The 23,163-nt window shown below is 40.5% G+C and overlaps 1 protein-coding gene across 4 annotated transcripts in view; it reads right to left on the reverse strand.

The window, feature by feature from the left end:
- Positions 1-23,163, reverse strand: part of ephb2b (eph receptor B2b) — a 127,291-nt gene that overhangs the window by 61,880 nt on the left and 42,248 nt on the right. For all 4 annotated transcript variants that reach the window (XM_080890575.1, XM_080890573.1, XM_080890574.1 and 1 more), the window contains exons 2-3: positions 15,982-16,061; positions 618-1,302 (exon numbers count right to left, since the gene is read on the reverse strand). In XM_080890575.1, the coding sequence (XP_080746701.1) occupies positions 618-1,302; positions 15,982-16,061 (765 nt within the window). The remainder of the gene's footprint in view (positions 1-617; positions 1,303-15,981; positions 16,062-23,163) is intronic.

Raw genomic sequence — 23,163 nt, forward strand, 5'->3', positions numbered from 1 at the left:
ATGCTTAAAAGCACTAATATTAATAAAAAATATATATATACATATGGAATAAAGAATGTATTCATACAGGAGATAAAACAAAACAAAATCACATACTGATTGTGTATAATTTAAGGATTCGTTTAAGGTCTACTCTAAATGTTCTGCAATTTCCAGAGCAGGAAAGTTAATAAACAACTGCTTCTTTGAAAAGCAGTTATGATTTTAAACCAAACACCTGTGTTGTTTGGTGCTGCGATTCACATCCTTTTACGGCAGCTCAGAAAAACTCAACATGTTCTGTAGTCATGACTTCCAGCAGTAGCTGTGTAGTTTAAGATCCAACGCCAGCAACTATTATTTCTGCTGGAAAAAGGATAGGATCATATTTTGTATGGAAATGCCCCAATGTTGAATAAGCTATGCATAGAATATGTACCTCCCATCATATTCTTGATATATTGCCTAATATCATTTTATAGTGTCAATTACATTGTAATAAATAGATCTCGGAACAGCTTAGTGCACTACAAGAGATAAAAATTGCAAGGACTATATCCTTTAGTTGATGGAGTACACTGTTATGACAGAGAAGACTGATTAACTAGTCTTAGGAGAAAACAGAGAGCAAAACATACCTCGACAAACAGTCCCATTTTCCACAGGCTCATTCCCAGCTTTGCACATACAGCGCCCGATAGGTACCATCCACTCTCCATCGCCGTTGCAGTACAGCTTAATAGGCACATCCACCTCCTCTGCATTTGGGATACAAACCCCTCTTGCTGCCACAAGGGAGGTGCTCTCTGCTCCAGATAGGGTCTCCTGGAATAATGCCCCGTTAGTGATTATACGAGGACACTTCCGGTAGAAGACACGAACAGCGATGAGAGACATGCAGCCGCCATAATCTTGGAAGGCCAAGTAAAAGCCATTCCGTGACACTGGGCCAAAGCTTCGAACCTCAGTGTTAATCTTCATCACTCTGCCCCCAAGGTCGACCTGGGAGAAGCTCTCATCTGCTGCAATGGTGTCAACCTTGATCCAGGGGTTCTCCATCCACGGTGGTGATGTTCTGGTGGCTGAATCAGAATCAGATTCATAGTAATATAGGTTAAAAGTCTCTTTACAGGAGCCTGGAACATTAGGAATGCTACTGCAGTCCCTAACAGAGAACTTCATCTCCACGTGGATTCGCTGCGCACCGCGACGCCGGATGTATTTTGTCCGTACCCAGTTGTTCTGATTGGTGTCGAAAACATTACAGACTTGGTACGTCCGGATGGTGTTCATGTTTTCATCATAACCGCTCACCTCTTCCCACTGTTGATCAAAGACATGGAATAAATTTTGTGTCAGCTTTCAAAAACACTTTGATTTAAATACATTAAAACAAAATAAAGCAAAAAACCTGCAACAGAGACACTCGTAAGCCATATTCAATAATGTTTTCTGATCATTTCTAATAACAGAAATTATCATCAAGTCCCGGAGCTACCTAGTTTCCAGCAATAACAGGTATGTTTTCATTCACTTCTAATAACTTCAATTACTGGGAGTAATCAGCTTAAAACAATATTTTGATTCTAATGACTTCGTGGTAAGAGGAAACATAATATCTCTAATAACTTTACAAGGATGCATTCCACTAGCTTAAAGAACAGATGAGAACCAGCCCTCCCAGCATGTTCAAACACGACTATTACCTTGAGAAAAGGAAAAGCCTTCTCCAACTTCTCAAGGTAATTATTAAGAAATTAAAGTATGTTTCATGCTTACTTTGAATCATACTTAACTTAATTTCATTCGATACAGTCAATAAAATAACAGTTTTCAAAACAATAGTAGCAATAGTAATAGAAAGAACTTCTTCTACTGAAAAAAGGCTCACTCTTCAGGGCTTCTAAAACGTTGCTCGGTTATTCCTAATGCTTAATTTCTGGATACTTTAGGTCAGGGTATGAATTGAGTTTCAAGCTTCATCGGGCAGCAGTTTTTTGCATGGTAGAGTCTGTCAAGAGTTAAATATAGCATTTAAGAGTACGTGTTAAACTTTTAGAAAGAATCTCATTTGGGGAAAATAAATGCATTTTGGGTGGTTATAGAAAAGACGCTGTAGCCACAGCACTCCATGCTGCATTAACTCACCTGGAAGAGCATGGTAGCTATGTGCGGATGCTCTTCGTGGATTACTGCTCAGCTTTTAACACCATCCTTCCACACAAACTGGTGGCCAAGCTACAAGACCTGGGGCTTCCATACAGCACCTGCATGTGGATCAATAGCTTCCTCTCGGGCCGTAGACAGAGAGTCAGAGTTGGCCATCACACATCCTCAGCCCTGAGTCTCAGCACTGGCTCACCCCAGGGCTGTGTGCTCAGTCCACTGCTCTACTCTCTCTACACACACGACTGCACTCCTCGCCACCACAGCAACATCTTTGTGAAATTTGCAGATGACACCACAGTGGTGGGGCTCATTTCCAAGGGAGACGAGTCTACGTACAGAGACGAGGTGGAGCAGCTGACGTCATGGTGTAAGGCCAATAACCTCCTCCTCAACACTTCAAAAACCAAAGAACTCATAATAGACTTCAGAAGGAAAAAGGCAGAGATCCAACCACTATTCATAAATGGGGACTGTGTAGAAAGGGTGGCAAGCTTCCGCTTCCTGGGAGTCAATATAGAGGAGAACCTTTCCTGGAGTGTGAACACCTCCGAGCTGCTGAAAAAGGCCCAACAGAGACTGTACTTCCTGAGAATTCTCAGGAGGAATAACATCACACAGAGACTGCTGGTGTCCTTCTACAGAGCCACCATTGAGAGTGTTCTAACTTACTGCATATGCATCTGGTACACTAGCTGCACAGGGGCTCAGAGGAAAGCACTCCAAGGGATCATTAACACCGCCCAAAAGATCACTGGCTGCCCTCTCCCCACACTGGAAGTTCTACACAACGCCCACTGTTTTAAAAAGGCCCAAAACATCATAAAAGACACCTCACATCCTGGCCACTCCCTGTTCGAACTGTTGCCCTCAGGCAGACGGTACAGGGCAATCAGAGCAAGGACTAATAGACTCAAACACAGCTGTTATCCAACTGCAATAACACATCTGAATACTACAAAAAAAATGTCCATCACGCCACTCTTGTGTTAATCTATGCACGGTCTGAAGCATGTGTGTGGGAATGTATGTGAATGTTTTACTGTTATATCTTATTAGTATTTTAAGTATTCTATCTATTTTATTTATTGAATTTTATTGTTTTATTTATATTTTGATATTGCTAGGGATGATGCAATGATCGGGGACCATTCTTAATTTCGTTGTTCTCATGACAATGACAATAAAGTTTCTGATTCTGATTCTGATTCTGAAAAGGAAATCTTTTTCCACAGGCTTAGACTTCTTATATTCGACTGCTCCTTCCCATTTTCTCAGTAAAGGAATATTTCACATGCTATACCGCTCAAAGAGAAATTGGAGATGTGACATTAGTCACTTGAACACAGCAGAGAGACTCTGGTTTATATGATAGCGTGTCCTACTTTTTTTTTTATTGTAACTTAATAGGACACATTCAAAGCACATGCTGTTATGGGGTATTGAAAATGTAGTGAAAGCGCCTTTCACTATGGTGAAGCACTGAGAAAACATGACATGAATTTTCCACAATCAAAGTCACACTAAACTGGCATAATCATATTACACAGGTAATCATATAAAGAATAATCAGGGGGCAAATTTTACTCCAGGTTTTTTCAGCATGCTGTTCCACTTCAAAGTCCACATTCTGCACACCAATTTAAGTTCTCGCTCCAGCTATACAGAGTCCAGATGCAGCCTCTGTGGATTTCCTGCCCCTTGGCTAAGGATCAAACCAGCTTTAAACACCATGTACTCTAACCACTATGCAGGCCATGACCTTGACCCCAGCATCTCAGCCAAGAAAAGAATCCAGTTCTCACCCCCATGAACCACTTTGCATTGGCTGCTCCTGCTACGGCTTCTACCATTCTTCCTCCCCCTTCACTCTTCACTTCACAGCTGATATAATTTCTCAAATTAGTGCCCACTTAGTGAGGATTTTGACAGATTTTGACGGTTTGGGAGAAAAAAGTCACCCCTCCTGTTACAAACTTGCATTCTATCAAACACTTTTACTAATTAAAGCAGCTTTAGTTCTTAATTCCCATGTCCCAGTTAATCATTGCTAGTGTAATGCTTGGCGTGACCCAAACAATCACAGAAGCCAACCTAAACAGAAAAGTCTGATGTGCAGCCAAAAATAATACTAATAATGAGAGAGAGAAAAAAAGCTGCATTAAAAAATTTAATAAAAGCTTAAATGGGCCAGTCATCCAGGCAGCACTGAAAAAAACTGAAGTCTCCCTATTAAAAAAGAAAAAAAGTGTTTCAATTGAAATTTATATTTATATTTCTCTTCTTGACTATCTATTTACAAATGAATTTCTAGCGTTAATCCTTATATTGATTATCTCACTATAATTATGAGGATTTTCCTTCCGGTACCTTTAGAGATCAGATTAAAACCTAATTAGTTGGAAGGCATGGATGTATGTGCTACAGTTCACGGGTATGGTTAACAGGGAAGGAAAAAAATCTGTCTTTTGCCCAGTATTGGCAGACATCATCATCCCAGGTCATGAGCACCCATTGACCTTCCCACTTGTTGAGGAGCAGTAGGGAGGCTGTGGGCCAATTAAATAAGAGCGGACAGCTTGCTTGTAGTGAGCAGAGCATTGGGCAATCACAGTTTAATAAAATGAATGTGGAGACAGGTGGGGGTTGCTACTAATGAGGGATGCAGACAGGGGAAACTCCAGGAAAGTGTTGGCAGAGATGTGGGGGAAGGGTTGAATCTGGCTAAAAAAGACCCCAAACAAAATGTGTTTTGATGAAGGGCCCCTTTTTGTCCTGTCACGGCCTCTTTGCCCTGCTTTCATCACAGCCAGTGGAGGGAAGCAAATGGGGCATAATAAGACCCTAACGATCAAGCGCAGAGTGTGAAATTAGAAGAAACGTCTTCATTTTCACAGCTTTTTGCACTGGCTCTTCACGGAGAATGCTGTAAAAGGTGGTCGTGTGTTTTGAGTACAGCAGGTGAAGGTAGCACTGATGGAGGATGTCTAGAGAGATTAGATGGAGGGAATGAGCTGCCCTCAGATGACGATGGAAACAAAAACTCCTACTCATTGTACCAAGATCCTGATACATTTGGCCAAAGTTTTCTCAGCAAAAGTCAACAAGCAATGGAATAAGCGCACTGAACAGTACACTAATAGACCGTAAAATAAGCTCCTTTGCATTTGTGCGTGATTTGGGGTAATTTTTCAAAACTGTTAGACATGATACTGCTTCAAGATAAACAAAAACTAATGGTTTTTCACGGTACACATGCTTCCTTCCTCAGAGAAACATCCTCTCATGATGAAAAACCAATGGTGTGAAACCGAATGCGCGACTGGTTCCAAACAAAAGCACACTGTTCTGCATTTTAATTGCTCTCGTTGGGGTCCTAGCTCGAACAATCTTGGGTCGAATGGTGCAAGAAAATAGCTTGCTATGTTTGGTTGAACCTGCTGGATGTTACTCATTGGTTAATCCAAACGTACTTAAACAAACACTAGTATTTACCTGCATATAATAAGTGATTACTCTGACAAAAAGCAGGTTTTAAAAACTATGATAGAATCTTTGAGAATCCCTAGCAGTGGCATAGGAAAGTAAATTGTTACATTCATGGCACAGTCTAACTACTTTTCAAATACACTTCTTGTTACATGAAGTGTACTAGAGTCCAGGCAAGTAATTGCTCTTGTACTTTACACAGAACCTCTATTTTCCTGCCAACTGTTGTTATGTTTTCTTAACAAACTATTTACAGGTCCACTAACTGCCGAGGAGTCTGATTTAGATTACTCTGGAAAAGCAACACTGAGAAACTATTGTCTTAAACAGAAAAAAAAAAAAGCTTCAGAGCGTGAACTCTCTCAGGCAAATTTTCTTATAATTTCTTGAAGTAGTCTTTAGGAATAGTTCTCCAGGCTTAATTGCCAGCATTTTGGTAATTTTTCACCATTGTCATGTTGAAACAATCAGATATTTTCCAGCCCAAAACCTGATGGTACTTTTCTGTGTTGATGAATCCATAAGTACAATAATGGTCCCAAACACCACTGGCTGAAATGGAGCCCCAAACCATGACAGAGCCACCACGGTGTTTTAAATATGGCTGTAAATGGTAAATGGCCTGTATTTGTATAGCGCTTTTCTAGTCCCTAAGGACCCCAAAGCGCTTTACACAATCAGTCATCCACCCATTCACACACTGGTGATGGCAAGCTACATTGTAGCCACAGCCACCCTGGGGCGCACTGACAGAGGCGAGGCTGCCGGACACTGGCGCCACCGGGCACAACGACCGAGACTGTCCGAGCCGGGGCTCGAACCGGCAACCTTCCGATTACAAGGCGAACTACCAACTATTGAGCCACGATCGTAGGAACTCATGTTTGTATCGCTCTCCTGATCTCCTCTGTACAATGATGATTTAAAACACATATTTCAAATTTGGACTGATCCCTCAATAAGACCTGTTGCCAGTGTTGTTTTAGTCCAGTTCTTTTGCAGTTTGGCACACCTTAGCCTTTTATGCCCATTTCCCTTCCTTTAGAGTGTTATCTTGATAGTCACTCTTCTTTTGGGACCATTTTTGATGTGTCTTCAGCAAACAGTAGTTGCTGCAGAGCCACATGTATCTCTCAGGTATTTTACGTAGTCTTTGCTGGATTTTCGTCCCTAATTCTTAAGATCAAGACTTTTTGATACTTTTCAGCTGCTGTAGGAAGTTTTTTTAGGCTTCCAACTTCTCTAAATTCTTCAAGTTTTTCCAAGGAACGACACAACATGCCATGCCAGGATATACCAAGACTTTGGCCAATGTCTCTTTAGAAATCACCTTGATGTTCAGACAGTTATTTTTGCTGTTTTTCCTAGATTTCACTTGAATGATTCATAGGTCACTGTTAAGGAGCTTAACAAACAAATAAACAAAACCAAAAAAAGGCCTTTCCTCTGAAAATATCAGGTACAAGGACTGGACTGAAAATATATGAAAAATAGCCAGTGTCCAAAGAAAAACTTCCAGGACGTCTAGAAAGGCAGGACAATTATTACTCTTTTAAAAATTACTTGAAAGTCTGGTTCCTTGCAACACAAAAAATGAAGGAATGAGGGTTGGCACAAGACTTTTACACAGCATTGTAGATTGTGCTGGACTCGAGACTGCTGCTCCCCTCTTCTTCTGTAGTTATTTAAGGTGCTCCAGTTCAGTGAAGCTCACTGAGAGTGAGGCCCAGAATCAATATCTCTTGTGCCATTTGAGGAGAGAGAAAGAAAAGTTCACCTGACCTGCAATCCATGTCTCTTCATGACAGTATGTCTCTACTTTATCTGTAAAGCCAGGCGGAACGCACCGACAAGGCTGAATTATTGACTAGAGCAGGCCCTACAGCTCGGATTATTAACTAAAGACAGTCTTTTCTTTAAGTCCATGGTTTCATATCTCTTCATAAGTTGTTGTTTTTTTAGCAAAAATATATAAATTATGTACATTATGTAAAAGATATTGTATACTACCTCTTGTATCCATTTATCGTGTAATTTAACAGTAACTTTATTTAAACACAATTTAAACACAATTAGTAGGCACAGGTGTTCTTTGTTTATGTTTATGCTGTAATAAATAACCCCACTCTCCTATTTCTGATTTAAGAAAACTTTTATCCATGTTATGGCTTTGTGTAAGTGCCATATTAAACTTTTGCAAATATAAAAAGGTACGTAAAAGGGCAGAGAATTGCACAAAATACAACCAATTTAAGTGCGGATGTTAAACATTTCAAGGATCCTGCCATGGAAAATCCAGACCAGACTGCAAAACCCTCAGAATCAAGGTGCTGTATTTGAATCTGCTTAACCAGCTGCTGCCAATCTGGGCATGAAATGTGATGTTTTGATTACATTAACTTATTTGAGAACTGCACTTGTGATTGACAAGTCATTAGCCAATTAGCACACCCTTCCACCAATCCTTCTAACTCTATTAATGAACAAAGTTTGAAGAAAGAACTTGATGCCTACTAGTGCATACCCATGCTATTGTACTGTTTGGCCTGTTCATGATGTTCAAACTGATGGGGGCTACTTAATCAGGAGTGATAGATATTGTTTATATTTTAAAAATGGGCCATTTCAGCCTACTGTTAGGTAGTCACTAAGTATGCATGAGTCAACTTTTCTAGATCTACAAGAGACGCTATTTTCAACAAACAATAGGAAGCTTACATTAGGTGTTATAGGTACACAGAATATAAAAAGCAAGTAATGCATCATGCATAATTCAACTTTTGTGGCTATATAGTAGATGTTGTGAAATAAAAAAAATTATAGGAAGTGTTAAATGGTCATTTTTGCCCATTGCTAGGTAGTTGCTAGGTAACATAATGACATAATAATATCTGCTACAAAAAATTCAGTGATCTAAGATGTGCCAAATTTGGCTGTACAACTCCTGGTGGTCTGGAAGGAGTTTGCAAACAAAGAAGAGATAAAGAGAGATTTCACATATTCTAAAGTTATCTGAAACTACAGATTGATATCATGAGCTCATCAGGAAACTACTGAGATCACTGTCCGGCTTCTTTACAATGAAGTCTTTTTGCAACCACAGAAGTTACCCCCAAGTGCTCTTTAGAAAGAATTCAGTTTTAAGGCACTTCCATGCCAGCTTCATTTTTCAGACTCCGTCTGCTAAATCCGTCTTTTAAACTGTCTGAAGCAGAACAGTCATAGTCATGTTGCGTGACCAGTGTTCAAGAACAGCACTTGCATCTTTCCGTAAAACATGAACGTAGTAACCCTGTGGACCTTGGCCCACTAGATCCTTAAGTTAAGCTCAGTGTAAATAACCTTGGTGTAAAAATGGACTCTGACTTTAAACTGAACAAACAGATTAATTCTGTTGTGAAATCAGTTTTTTACCAATTGAGCCTTTCCCCCCAAACTCAAGATCTTCTTATCTTTTAATCATTTTGAGTTACACATGCTTTTATAACAACTCAACTGACTATTGTAATGCCCTTTACACATTACAATGGTCATTTACTTCTGTCAGTGATACTTTCAAGCCTTCCAACATGCTACTGCACACCACCTTAACAAAACCCGTAAGATGGCTCATATCTCCCCTGTTCTGGCATCCCTTCACTGGCTTCCTGTGCATTTTAGGACTGATTTTAAGATTTTATTGTAAGTTTATAAATCCCTTAATGGGTTGGCTTCCTCTTATCTTGCTGATCTCGTAACACCTTATGTTCCTCAAGGTCTCAGATCTGCAGATTAGCTAATCCTCCATGTACCAAAGAATAGATTTAAGAAACTTTCTCAGCCACAGTCCTTAAACTGTGGAATGAGTTACCTCCACATGTTAGGCTGGTCATTTTGTAAAGTATGCCTTTATTCTTCAGCTTTCAGAGTGAACGCTTTGGTATTTAGTGTTGTATTTTGTGATTCTTTAGATGTGTTTGTGCATGTGTGTGTGTATTCATTTGTTTCATGTGAAGCACTTTGGTCAACTTTGTTATTTTTTAACTTTTCTTTATTAATAAATGTGGTTTGGAAAGGAAAGAAAAACAGCTACACTGACACGAAAGCACACAAAACAAAACTCAAAAATATTACTTAGTGCTAATGCTGCCATTCACTTTCAAAATCATCCTCGTGACTAAACTGCTTCCAAAGATTTCCACAAAAACACAAGTGTTATGTCATCTGTTATATTTCTCTAGTAGGACTACTATGCTTGTACAACATATTCAAACTGCATGTAATGCATTCAAGTTGGCAGAAAGTTTTCCTCTGGATCTGTGCAAATGGAGAAATTTAACCAGCATTCAGACAGTCAGTACATTTGTTGGCTACAAATAGTCTACCACAAACACGCTCTTTGGGACTGCTGTTGATGCAGTCAGATTTCTGATAGATGGTTCTGCTTGGAAAGCACAATTTGAAGATTGTTGATTGTCATTACAATCATTCGAAGCTGTGTGAATGTCTTTAAAACTGTTATCTTGGCAACCACATGAAAAATCAAAAATGACTGCACCTATTACTGCAGCGAGCAGCAAGGTCATGCATAAGATTATTTTACCTTTCATATGCTATCTGCACATTTTCAATGATTAAAAGCATGTCATTTTATCATAGATATTTACTGGCAAACCAAGAAATAAAATACATTATAGATAAGTGTTTAGCTGCAAAACAGACACGCAGAACTAAACAGCTTGTTTAACAACCCCAAAACTGGTGAGAATAGTGACACATCACTGACGAACGTACTGTCAGAACTCTAAAAACGTTTAACAGTTTCATAGGTTGACATAACATCTACTGTCTGTTTATAGCATCTTGTCATTACGATGTTTGAATTAAACTGATTTAGTTTCACAGTCCTGAGCCACATAACACATCACTGCTCTATCACTGACAGAAGTAAATAAATTATTCACACAAACATGGAGAAAGAGACCCAGTGGAAAACTCCCGGGGCATAGTCGAGCCATTTGCAGTTGTGGGAAATCTGTCAGAGCAAGAGTGGCTTCCCTAGAGGGACACAGGACAAATGACACCCACTCTCTGCATTCAATTACTACAAGAGAGGCCATGGGAGCCAAATCCTGCAGGAGACTGGGCTTCACCGAGAGGAGAGACTAACCCACACACAGACATAAGTAGAACTGTCTGCTGCAGTCAACTCTAATCGCCACTGTCCATTACTAATGCACAACATGTGAAAGTTGGAGAACAACTCCATCTTTTACCCCAATTCCACAAAGTTATATGTGGATTACGTTAGCATATTTCTATACATAACTCCAAAATTTCATAGACTTAATTGTGAATTACAACAAATCGGTGGTCACTGTAAACTGTAAACAGCATCCCTGTGTTTTACAAATTGCTCGTTTATGTTTAGAAAAAGCATGCCTTGTTGGTTTACCACACAATTACACGTAAGCAGCCGCATTCTTATTTCCAAAGGAATTCTTAGTTATCTTTGATAAATTACAAGGAAACAAATTTCTTTTACAAACATTCTGCAACATGTGCTGCATATTGTCTTTCTGGAAAAGTGTGCACTGCGGTGTGTCCCTAAATGACACGAGATATATCCTGGTACAGCACCACATTATGACACATACATAATGATAACCTAACCCACAGAGTACCTAATTATGCTCTCTGCCGACGCAGGAGACCTCAGTTTTTCTTCCACAGTAGCTGTGTGTGCGCCATGCAGCCATAAGTCTATTTCTAAATGACTACTGTTGTTAGTACTTCAGCGTGGCAATGAAGAGGTCAGGAGGTCTGACCTGATGTTCACACGTCTCTCAGCTCCACTTGACAGGAAAACCATTGACCACTTAACCCTGCTCTGCTAGTGCTGTTTTTCATAGCTGATTTTCATTAGGTCAAGCTCTCTGGGTAACTTTAGATAAAACACAGCCACATCAGTTTCTTTGCAGCACATCTTTGAAGCTGTTTATCCTAATAATGTGTTCTTGAAGTGCATAAGTAAGGTGTAAACTTGTTGAAACAGTGCTACACATTTACATATTACCATTACTTTTGTGCAGTCAGTTTCCTTGTGGCCATCTTCACAAAAGCTGCCCAAAGACCCAGTTTAAGTACTGTACACCGAGTGCAGGGGTTTTCATGTGTGGGTGTGCTTAGGCATGGGAAATGCATTTTACTGCCAGAATGTGAGGACTTTTTATTAGGAGATACTTCCTCAACACTTCCTAAATGCCCCTAGCTAAACTTTGGTTTGGTAAATATTATACTGATTCTTAGTGTTTTTATCATTACTATCAAGAATAATGTGGCTGTCTTAGGCACAATATACTGTTTGACTGTCATTTTCCATAATTAAAAAGGAGAGCTGCCTGGCAATACACAGAGAGAGCTATAAAACTTGATTTACACATCCCGAAGCGTAATATTGTTTCATATAAATCACTTCCAAAGACCCACTGTGGGATGACGATTTTGTGGCTTCATTTGAACGAATTTTTTAAAATAATAATTTGACAGACATTATTCAAGTATCCTGTAAAATAAGATAAGAATAATAACAACTGCCATAACATTTCTGACTTTCAGTAATATCATACTGTTTCTTGTTTGCATTGCCATTGTTGTAACATATCACATGCCATGTTAGGATATAGAGTATTTCATGAAGCTACAGAGAACAGTGAAAGCCAACTGCTGGTGCGGCACTCTGCTGGATGTTACTGATCCACGAACTAAGCCCGTGAAGCCATGCATATATATGTGTAAGACAATAGCTTCTGTAAAGCACCTCTTGCTGTTATACTGAGAGGGGGGAGTACGCTCTGTTTCCACACCTGTTGCCCTGGCCCCTAAGGGACAGGCTATCTCCATCACCCTCATTCTTTGCTTTCCAACAGCCCAGGCTTTGGCCAAGCTCAGCCACATCATCATAAAGCCTTAGTGCCCACACCGATAAGGCCAAGCTATACCTGATTAAATCCAAGGGTTTAAGGACTTTACATTTCATTGCACTCCCAATGTGGAACTTTTCCAAAGGAAGCAAGAACTGATTTGGGAAAATAAGAGCCCAAACTAAAAAAAAAAAAAAAAAAAAAAAAAAGGAGAGAGAGAGAGAGAGAGAGAGAGAGAGAGAGAGAGAGAGAGAGAGAAAATCATATTCATAAAACTGAATATGATTTGGAAAAGAAAATAACCACAAACTCAGGCATTACACCACATTTAACTGGAAGACATGTGATTATTGAAGAGCTTAGAGGTCTTTAGTTTGATGTTTAGACTCTAGTTTTACTTATTTTGGCAACCATGAACATTTTAACTGCATGCACAGAGTTTACAACGGGGACCTTTTCATGTTTCTTTAAATATTCAACTTCTTAGTCTAGAGTTTCCACTTAATATGAAATCTCATTATTAAAAAAAAATGGTGAATGAATGTTTTGCTGAATCAAACATTTTGCAAAGATGAAAGAAAAATGTGATGTAAACTGTCTTTGGAGTTTGCATTAGCTCGCTCTCTGCAGATTGAATCCAGAGCTGGCAGGAGAAAATGTTTTGGTATTGATTGTAAAAAATTAGCATGGGAAGAGACAATGTGCCCTCAGGTTGGTAGAGATGAAGCAGTCCTAAATTTTTTACCGTAGAGCTTTGAAGTTGTATCATGGAACTGCTGACGGCCAGCTCTCATCGCTGCATTTTCTTTAACTTTTTTTTTTCTGTGCAAACAGACACAGCGTGATGGAGTATAATTTGAACCATCTTTAATACAAACCACAGAAGCATAAATAATTGAATAAAATCGGCAGAGGTTTTTTGAAATGCACCAGCAAATAAGCCTACAATGTTTTTCTCTCTCTTTTGGATCCATTCTAGGAAGGCAAAAGTCTGTGGTGGAGAAAAAAGTGGAGGAGACTCTGGTTTTGGCTGCTTGAAGTGGGCCTGGCTCGCATGTGGCTTGGAGGAACCAACGCGCTGGCAAACCATGTGGAAATACTGTGCATCAAACACCAACAAGGCTCATAACACATTGCTTCCAGTCTGGCATTAGAACACACATATTTAGCTTTAAATGAACATACTTCACCCATAAAGTGCTTGCCTTGAACCAGAAAGTTCAGATGAGGCTAAAATGTACAACATCTTATTAAAAAAGCTACATCATTCTCCAACTCCGAGTCTGCCAGCACATCTAAAACCTGCCTATTGTCTTTTTTGTCATCATACTTAACCTGCTCTCTCCTCTCCCTAGTGCTGATTGGCTGCAAAGATTGTCCTGCATGCATAAAAAGCCAGAGAAGACCACGGGGTCAGAACTCTCTCTCATTCTCTCTGGTCCCCTCATCTCTCTATCAGCACCGGGATTATTCCTTTTTTTTTTTTGCTTATAATAATTTTGCTTATATAATTTTGTTTATTAATGAGTTGGAAGTCCCGTTTTCAGTTTGGGTTTTATTAATTTACTTTACTAATGCTAACTATGGGGACAATGCTGAATCCAAATAGTCGTGTTGTTGGTTTTGTTTGTTTTAGCAGGGTTTCCCTTCCCTTGTTTTCCATGTTTGTAAGAAATGAGTTTCTACAGCAGTGATGGGACATCTTGTAGGTTTGTTTCTTTTTTGAGGCATGTATTTCTGGACCCTAATATATTTAGGTGCTCGTGCTACTTTTGTCTCCTTGTTTCACTGATAACTTTCATTGTAATCTACCGTTGCATCAGTGAAGCTTCTGCATCTGTTAATTTGTGTGTATTTGCAACACTCTGGCTTGGTTATTTTGGGAATATTTTCCCTCCGCCTGTTACTTTTGAATAACTACAGGATTTATGTGAATTATTGATGTTAATTCAGCGATTTATTTTGAGACTTTACTGAAGTTGTATTTTTCTTTTCAGCTAATTGATGCCCTCAGAGCCTTCAGCTTTCAGACTGGAAACATACATCCTCTCCACTTTGAGCTTTAAGATTCAAAATGTTCCTTTTTTTTTGTGATCAACATTTTATTGATTTAAAACGGGGTTGGGGGGGGGTAAAATGTTCCTTTTTGATAAAGCTCATATGCTTTTGGCAAGATCAGGTGACCCTGGTCCCTTAGTTATGGTAGTATCGGCTCAGACTGTTGTGGGACTTGTGAGACACTGAGCGTTTCTTCTCGGCTTACCTCTTTCACTTCCAAGGTGTTAAATAACACTGCAGCGTGTCATTAAATTTTGTCTTCTCTTTCTCTCATAGTTTGTGTTTTGTCCCGTCTCCCTATGTCTCCCTATTCCTTTTTCTCTTCTCTTTCTCCTCACCCCCCAACAAGTTGTGGCAGATGGCCGCCCCTCCCTGAGCCGGGTTCTGCCAGTTTTTTCACAAAATGCTTGCTCGTAGAGGATTGTCCGATTGTTAGGATTTTCTCTCGAAAACTGTAGGGCAGTATAAAGCATCTTCAGGTAATTATTGTTGTGATTTGACACTATATTAATAGATCTGAACCAAACTGATCTGAACCTAATTTTTAGCTCATGGCTCATTGAGGAACTTGTCCTCTACAGTTTGTTGCGTTTTTTTTATGTCTGAGCTGTGTTTTTAAACAAAGAAATGTGGTTTCATTTAGAGGGCTTTGCAGTTTTGCCGAGCCGTGATAAATTTAATCACTGCATTAAAGATCCTTTGTTGGCTATCGCTACTCGTTCTTCTGTGCCTGTTCAAAGAATCTAAAAAGAAAGCAATCAAATCTGAACTACGGACTGCTATGGTATGAATATTTAAATGCTACGATAAAAACGTACAAAGAACACCACAAGTGTGTGGAGTTTGTTATTTCTAAATTCAAGTGATTTCCCGCTCTGCAGAGCAGGCAGGCTCAGTGGTTGATCTTTTGGCCTGAGAGTGAGAAACAAAAACACTGACTACCATCATAAAAAAAGCTTTCATGGGAGAGTGAGCAAATAAGCAAAATTAAAAGCATTTAAACAATTAACCTTATCGACTTTTAAAGAAAGGACAGGGGCACTAAGTACAACAGAGGCTATTACAGGTTAATCATAGAACAGCTGGGAGGGAAAATCTATTTAATAAAGAACTAGGACGATTCCTTGTTCTGTTTTTTGTACTTCTTTCTTGATTGAAACACTGATGTCAAACTGAGAACTTTTCTATTTAGTTCTTGAAAAAAGTGCTACATGGCACAATCTGTGGCACTGTGATAACTGTAATGTTGTGACTGTTATTTCAATGTAAATATGTGACCAAAAACTACATTTAAAAAAAATCTTTGCCACACTTATAAATACTTAAATAATAGCTTAAACGAAATCTTCACTGTCAGAAGTGGCACAAAGTAAAAGCAGGCACTTACACTGTTGTCACTTGACCCTGACACAGGGTAGACAGTCCAGCCGAGCTCCGCCGTGGCTGTAGTGGAGTCCATGAGTGTCTCTGTGGAGAGCCATAAGAAGAGATGGCAGAAACATAATATTACTGGGGTTGAATATGAACTGCTTGAGTCAGACAAACAATTTAAGGGGAAGTCTACAGTATGAAATGTCAAAGTGTTGTAATGCTTACTGAAACATCTGAATATTTCTTTATATTATAAAGGACTGTTTTAAATGTGCTGGAAAAAAGGGGGGAGGATGTCGAATGTTTTCTGTTCCCATTCTCATTTGTCTAGTCAATAAAAAGAACACTAGTTACATTGCTATAAGTTTCATAACAGCTGTGGTGTTATTTGTATGACTTTATAGAAAGAATAGAGCTTAGAGCTCAGAATAACAAAAAACAAATACAATAGAATCTCCATGACATAGAATAGAGGCTACACCCTATACTGCACTGTATATGAGGGAGAGAAACAACTCTGGTAATTGGGGTCAAACAGAAATGTGCCTCCTATCTGTCATGAGGTCATCTGTGCCACACATTCCTCCAGCCTGAACCAACTGTCTGTCATATGCTTACTGAGCCATTGGCACAGTCGCCTCCTTTGCTCGTTTTGCTTAATCTCTGTACCCATGCCGTCACGCCTGCTTTTCCACCACTTCCTCTCACTTGTGCCACACACTTTAACAGAGGGCAGGTCTAATGAATTTCTTCAGCTCATTATGCCTGTGTCTGTCTTGTAGACTAGTGTTGAACTGCAGCAGATGTAGAGACCATTCATCAGGTTCAAGGCGTCAGCTGCAAGTCCAAAATGCCACAGAGGGATTTAGAAGCCCCCTTGACAAACACGGCTACTAAGCTTAACATAAGTCACAGCCAGTGATTGTTATGCAGGGCCAGCAGACAAATGCTTGCTGTGGCTCTTCATTATCATTGTTGAATGGACTGATGGACTAGGTGCTAACAGCGTGGGTTAATTAAAAGTAGAGTCAAGGTTAGATAGATCTGTTTTTTAAATTAATTAATTCATTTTTACGAGTAATAAGTGAATGAAATCAAAGCCAGAGAGGATCTCTGTCTCACAGGACTTTGTTCAGCCCTGTGCATACTCTGAACAAAATCCGTAGCTCTGTAACAGCCTGCAAGAAATGTTGGAGATTTAAAGTTGTTTCATAACCCTGGGTTTTCTCTGATTTTTATTCCAGCAAAGGCAGCAGCTTTTAATTAACAGGTTCCACACACGCTGGTTTATTTCAGGGCCTTGTGCTGACTTTCAGCATCGCACCAGCACTCAGAAGACATAATACCAGATTTCGCATCCTATTCAGTTATCACAAAGTCTAAATCTTATAATTAGGCAGATAAGACTGCAATTGAGCATCTATTGATAACCTTGTGTGTGACTCAGAGCTGAGGAGTCTACATGGGTGTTAGGGAGTGAAATGGTAATTATCCCCCATAATGATAACGATAATTAGTGGAAAGTAAAGTGAGAATAATGAACCCCCTCTGTGGTGGTTAGGGAGTGTTGTGGGGGAACGAGGAGGAAATTTCCCCAGGAATGTAACACTCCAGCCTCCTCTTTCTCTTCTTCTTGTTTTTTCTCTCTCCCTCCATTTGTTGCTTTTCAGTATCCCTCCCGTCACACTATACCGCTTCATTCTTTCTCCAATCTCTCTCTCTTCCTTCTCTCATAGCACACCTCCTCTCAACCCCTTCTTCTCTCCTTTATGCTCAGACTCTCCAGCTATCAGCAGCCCACATGCTGGAAAAGTAGAACCTCTCCCTGAAAGACTGATCACTTTTCTTCCTCCTGCTGTCTACACTCCAGTCCGCGGCAGCCACACCGATTCATTACCTCCCGTGGAGCAGAGCGGCACATAGCTCTCCACTGTCAGCCACTGCCTCGTTTTCAGTGTGAACCCCCAGCTGTGGCAGAGCATGGCTGCTCAGCACGACCCTTTGGCTATTAATCAAAAAGAGGACATGGTACAGAGGTTCTCATCTAAATCCAGCAACAGGAATCACTTATTTTGGTTTGTTCTTGTGGGCAGTTGTTTACAGTGTGAGGATTTGAATTCTGACACTCTTGGGAATAGCACTGACGTATTGATATCAAGCTACCGCTGGTTCATCTGGTTGTTATGATCGGTACCATTGGGGTTGTTTCCAGCCTCAGAATGGGCAAGTTGGGGGTCCACATACAGTTAAGGCTTATTAACAGACAGGCTTCGTTTTGGATTTTACTGCCACTTTTAAATAGTTAAAATAACAAAAAACAAAAGAAAGAAAAATGACCATTAATAAAACAGATCACAGAAAAGTATAAAATCAGGTACAATCAATCAGGGCAAGTTTTATTAAAGGCCTTTAATTAGATGATTTAAAATGCCTAACAGACCTCACAAGACTTCCATTAGGCCTTTAATAGAAAAAACAGATTAATAACACATGGTGCTCACGTTACACTGGAAGTCTAAATTACCTGTCTGTCAACTAACTCAATTACAGGATATCAATCAAGGTATATTTGAAACATATGTGTTAAATAATGACTATTCTCTTTGCTGTATTTGACTGAAGAATATTTCCTGTTCTGTGAAAAATGTTATCAAATTTAAAAGCACCCCAATGTGGGCTTATTAAATATTAAAAGTGACTGAGTACTTGGTGTGTACATTATTTCTTCATTTGGAAAAAAAATCAAAACAAAACAAAAAACTTTTTTTGTGAAAAACTTTTTTAGACATGCGTTTTGTAATTGAGAAAAAAATTTAGCATGGGAAGAGACTTCCCCCCAATCGCTCTCTAAACTTAAATAGTCATTAAAAGATTGTAGGTTTTTCCCCCCCCAGAAAGTCTTCCAGATGATCTCTTCATTACCAAACAAGTTGGCATTTTGCAATATATCCCCCTAACACTGGAAACTGTGTAATGGATTTTTCCAACACCAGAATCTGTTGTTCAGAAGGACACAGATCTGATGACAAACTGCAGCCTCTCAATTTCCCACTTACAGCAGAGAGTGTCTTTGTATTGTTTGTGCGGCAGCTGAGGGATGCAGCTCGTGGGAAAATGGACACCGTGTTGGCGGTCGAAAACAGCAACGATATTTCTCTCGACAAAGAAATGCTTTCAAATATGAAGCATTAATGAGCCAACCTTTCTCAGATCACAGACAGCGATAACAATTTGACAGTAAATAATTAAATGTTGGATGTCTTCCCCCCCCCCCATTTCAAACCTGATACCCTTGACTTTGGAGGGTACTATGAATATGCAATGAGACCTAGGAATCTAAGAAAAGCCTACTAGGCTGAGAGTGCTTCCTCCAACACTTCCTGAGACTAAGGAGAGAGTTTAGTGCTGATCTGAGAGAGAGCTCTCCAGTGAGAGGCTGTCTGAAGTGACAGGCGGGGGGAGTGGAGGGGGGGGGGGGGGGGCAGTGGTACTATAACAACACTCTTCTTCTCTAAGAGGGGTCAACGCTGCATCTCAGCTTTCTAAAGAAAGTGGCAGCATTTTCAATGAGGGATACAGAGAAGAGCTGTTCACAGAAAAGACATTTCAGCTGAAACAACCATAGCGAGAAAGAAAATAAACATTTTGAACATGCAAATGTGTGCTGAAAACTTCAGACTGAAAGGAATCTAGTGTGTACACTATTGTGTTCAAGCACTAATGAATGAGAGGAATAAATGATATCATTGATAGGTGCTGTGTAAAATCTTTTCATGCATTATTCTTTTTTTCTGCAGAAGTTGTGGTCCAGGTATTTCCTTTTCCCCTTTTTCACAGTCGGTTTGATTTGGCCAAAGGGCATAGAAATCAGTTTTTGATAGATAGAAAACCAATTAGTTAGAGGAGACAGACAGAATCCCGCAATCTGAGTGATAGATGGCTCTCCTGCCAAAGTTAATCTTTAAACTAAACCTGTACACCTTTTCCCAGGGCAGGTAACACAAAGAGCACAGCTTTTCAAATAGAAAGCCGTCTCCTGGCTTTCAATCACATACAAGTACATAGTGTACATGCTGTTACACGCTCATGTGTAATTATATAGTGAGATATTTCTCCTTCACTTTCTTTTAGCAGCATGAAGAACCCAATTGACAAATTGCTTTGCAGCTTATTGCATCACTGCTGAAAGAAAAATCCTGCATATAAATTAGTCTGACATGGTAGCTTTAAACAGAATCAAAGAGAACATACAGATTGTTCCCCCCCCCCCCAAACAAACTAGCCTATATTTAGACCCTTTAGGTTTAATGCGAGTATTTTAAAGATGCAATTGACCTCTAAAAACAGCATGAAGCAGCTTAGAAGTAAGATTTCTTTTTATCTTTCTTGCAACCAGAACTGTAACCTCTGCTTTGAATGGAACAAATCCCTCAACGCTCACTTCAGCATCGGCATAAACCGCATATGGTTCTTTCCGTTGCTGTGATAATGTCATCTAACAGAGCTAAAAAGCAGCTAAACATTCTCCTCATAAAATCCAAGCTGTGTAAAGTTCAGTTTAACCACTGTTGAATTCTGCATGTGTATCACGTTCTACTACACCGAACACCTGAAACCACAATATTTAATGGCAAATGTGGGAAGATTGTAGTATGCACTGCAGTTGTAGAGTAACATGAGCAAGCTGTTCCTAAAAACAGAATCCTATAGAGTGGACCCAGCACGGAAATCTGCCCAGATTAAGGAGAAAGGGAATGATATACCCCTGAGGGAGCCACTGCTAGTGCAGAGACATGATTCATAGCTTTAATGATGGACAAGGCTACTGTATGGCCTGTTGGAAATAATAACAGTCTGTTTCATTTAGAAATAGGAAGTGGATGGAGCCCCTGGTCTAGAGCAACTTAGCTCAACTCATCTGTCAGCACAAGCTGGGCCCATTAAAGGTACTGTAGAGCTCCCACCACTGTCACAGAACAGCTTATCCCTGTGTGTTAAATGAATTTTTAATCCCACTTTTACAATGAAACAGGCTTTGTGGACCATGCACTATGGACCCAAACACCAGAAATACAGCTTTTCTTTCTCAAAGTGTACAAGGCAGACTGGCATACAGCCCTGGGTGTACAGGTGTGTCAGTAGTGAGACATATCAGAGAGATTTATAGCGTGTGTAGATTACTAATGAGTTCCAGAACTATTCAGAATTGAGATGATGGTGTAGGTGTGTTAGGAAAGACCATACACTGTGCGCACCGCGGATGACGTCAGTGCGCACACTGTGTCTGAGGAGGATGTGCGGAAGTGCTTCAGGAAGGTGAACGCACGCAAAGCTACTGGTCCGGACGGGATTCCCGGCCGCGTCCTCAGGTCATGCGCGGCTCAGCTGGCTGGAGTGTTCACGCACATCTTCAACCTTTCCCTCTCTCTGCCTGTAGTCCCAGCCTGCTTCAAAATGGCCACCATCGTCCCTGTACCCAAATCCTCCACCATCTCCTCATTGAACGACTGGCGACCTGTAGCCCTGACCCCCATCGTAAGCAAATGCTTCGAGAAGCTGGTCAGGGACTTCATCTGCTCTGCACTACCCGACTCACTGGACCCTCTACAGTTTGCATACCGCCACAACAGGTCCACTGATGATGCCATAGCCCTGACACTACACACTGCCCTGTCACACCTGGAGAAGAGAGACACGTATGTGAGGATGCTGTTTGTAGATTACAGCTCAGCATTCAATACCATCGTTCCCTCGAAGCTGGACAGGAAACTGCAGGATCTAGGACTGAGCAGCTCCCTCTGCAGCTGGATCCTTAGCTTCCTGTCTGACAGACGCCAGGTGGTCAGACTGGGCAGCATCACCTCATCCCCCATCACACTGAACACTGGTGCTCCACAGGGGTGTGTACTGAGCCCTCTCCTGTACTCACTCTACACCTACGACTGCACAGCCACTAACAGCTCCAACATCATTGTGAAGTTTGCGGACGACACTACAGTGGTGGGTCTTATCACCAACGGTGATGAGACGGCTTACAGGGAGGAGGTCAGCGCCCTGAGCCACTGGTGTCAAGACAACCATCTCACCCTCAACGTCGCAAAGACAAAGGAGTTGATAGTGGACTTCCGGAGGTGCAGAGAAGTACACACCCCCATCACCATCAACGGCGCTGCTGTGGAGAGAGTGAGCAGCTTCCAGTTCCTGGTCAGTACACCTGGCTGAGGATCTTACGTGGTCAGTACACACAAACAAAACAGTGAAGAAGGCGCAGCAGCGCCTCTTCTTTCTCAGGAGACTGAAAAGATTCGGCATGAGCCCCCGCATCCTCAGGACCTTCTATCGCTGTGCCATTGAGAGCATCCTCACTGGATGCATCACCACCTGGTATGGCAACAGCACCGCCTACAACTGCAAAGCTCTCCAGCGAGTAGTGCGGTGCTCTGAACAGATAATTGGAGGTGAGCTTCCCTCCCTCCAAGACATCTACAGGAAGCGGTGCCTGAGGAAAGCGGGGAGGATCATCAAGGACTCCAGTCACCCCAGCCATAAACTGTTCAGACTACTTCCATCAGGAAGGAGGTTCTGCAGCATCCGGTCCCGTACCAGCAGACTGAGAGACAGCTTTTTCCATCAGGCCATCAGACTGCTGAACACGTCATAGACACCTCAGCTTCACTACTGGAACTTCAACATTATGCACTCCATACTGTATATAAATGCCACTTGTTTTGCACATATTCAACTCTGTATATTTTATTATTATTATTATTATTATTATTATTATTATTATTTTATTTTTTTACTATTTAATTTGTAAAAATGTGTATACACACACACACACACACACACACACACACGTAGGAAAATATTTAGTATACACATCCAGAAATGCATACACTATTATATATTGTACATATATTTATTAGTTTCAGGTTGGCCATTCTTGTATTTTGCTCGTTTGTGTTGTTGTGTTTGCACATCTCTGTTGCTTGTGGGGCTCGCACACAAGAATTTCACTCGCATGTGCTGTGCCAGTGTGCCTGCACATGTGATGTGACAATAAAAAGTGATTTGATTTGATTTGATTTGATATATAAGATAGACACCATTAACCATGTTAATGCTTGTAAGGTTAGCTATACAACATTCATAAGCTGTATGGCTCTAAAGCATACACATCTGCTAATTAGTGATATGT

The sequence above is a fragment of the Rhamphochromis sp. 'chilingali' genome, assembly GCF_963969265.1.
Source record: "Rhamphochromis sp. 'chilingali' genome assembly, chromosome: 9".
Classification (NCBI taxonomy): Eukaryota; Metazoa; Chordata; class Actinopteri; order Cichliformes; family Cichlidae; genus Rhamphochromis; species Rhamphochromis sp. 'chilingali'.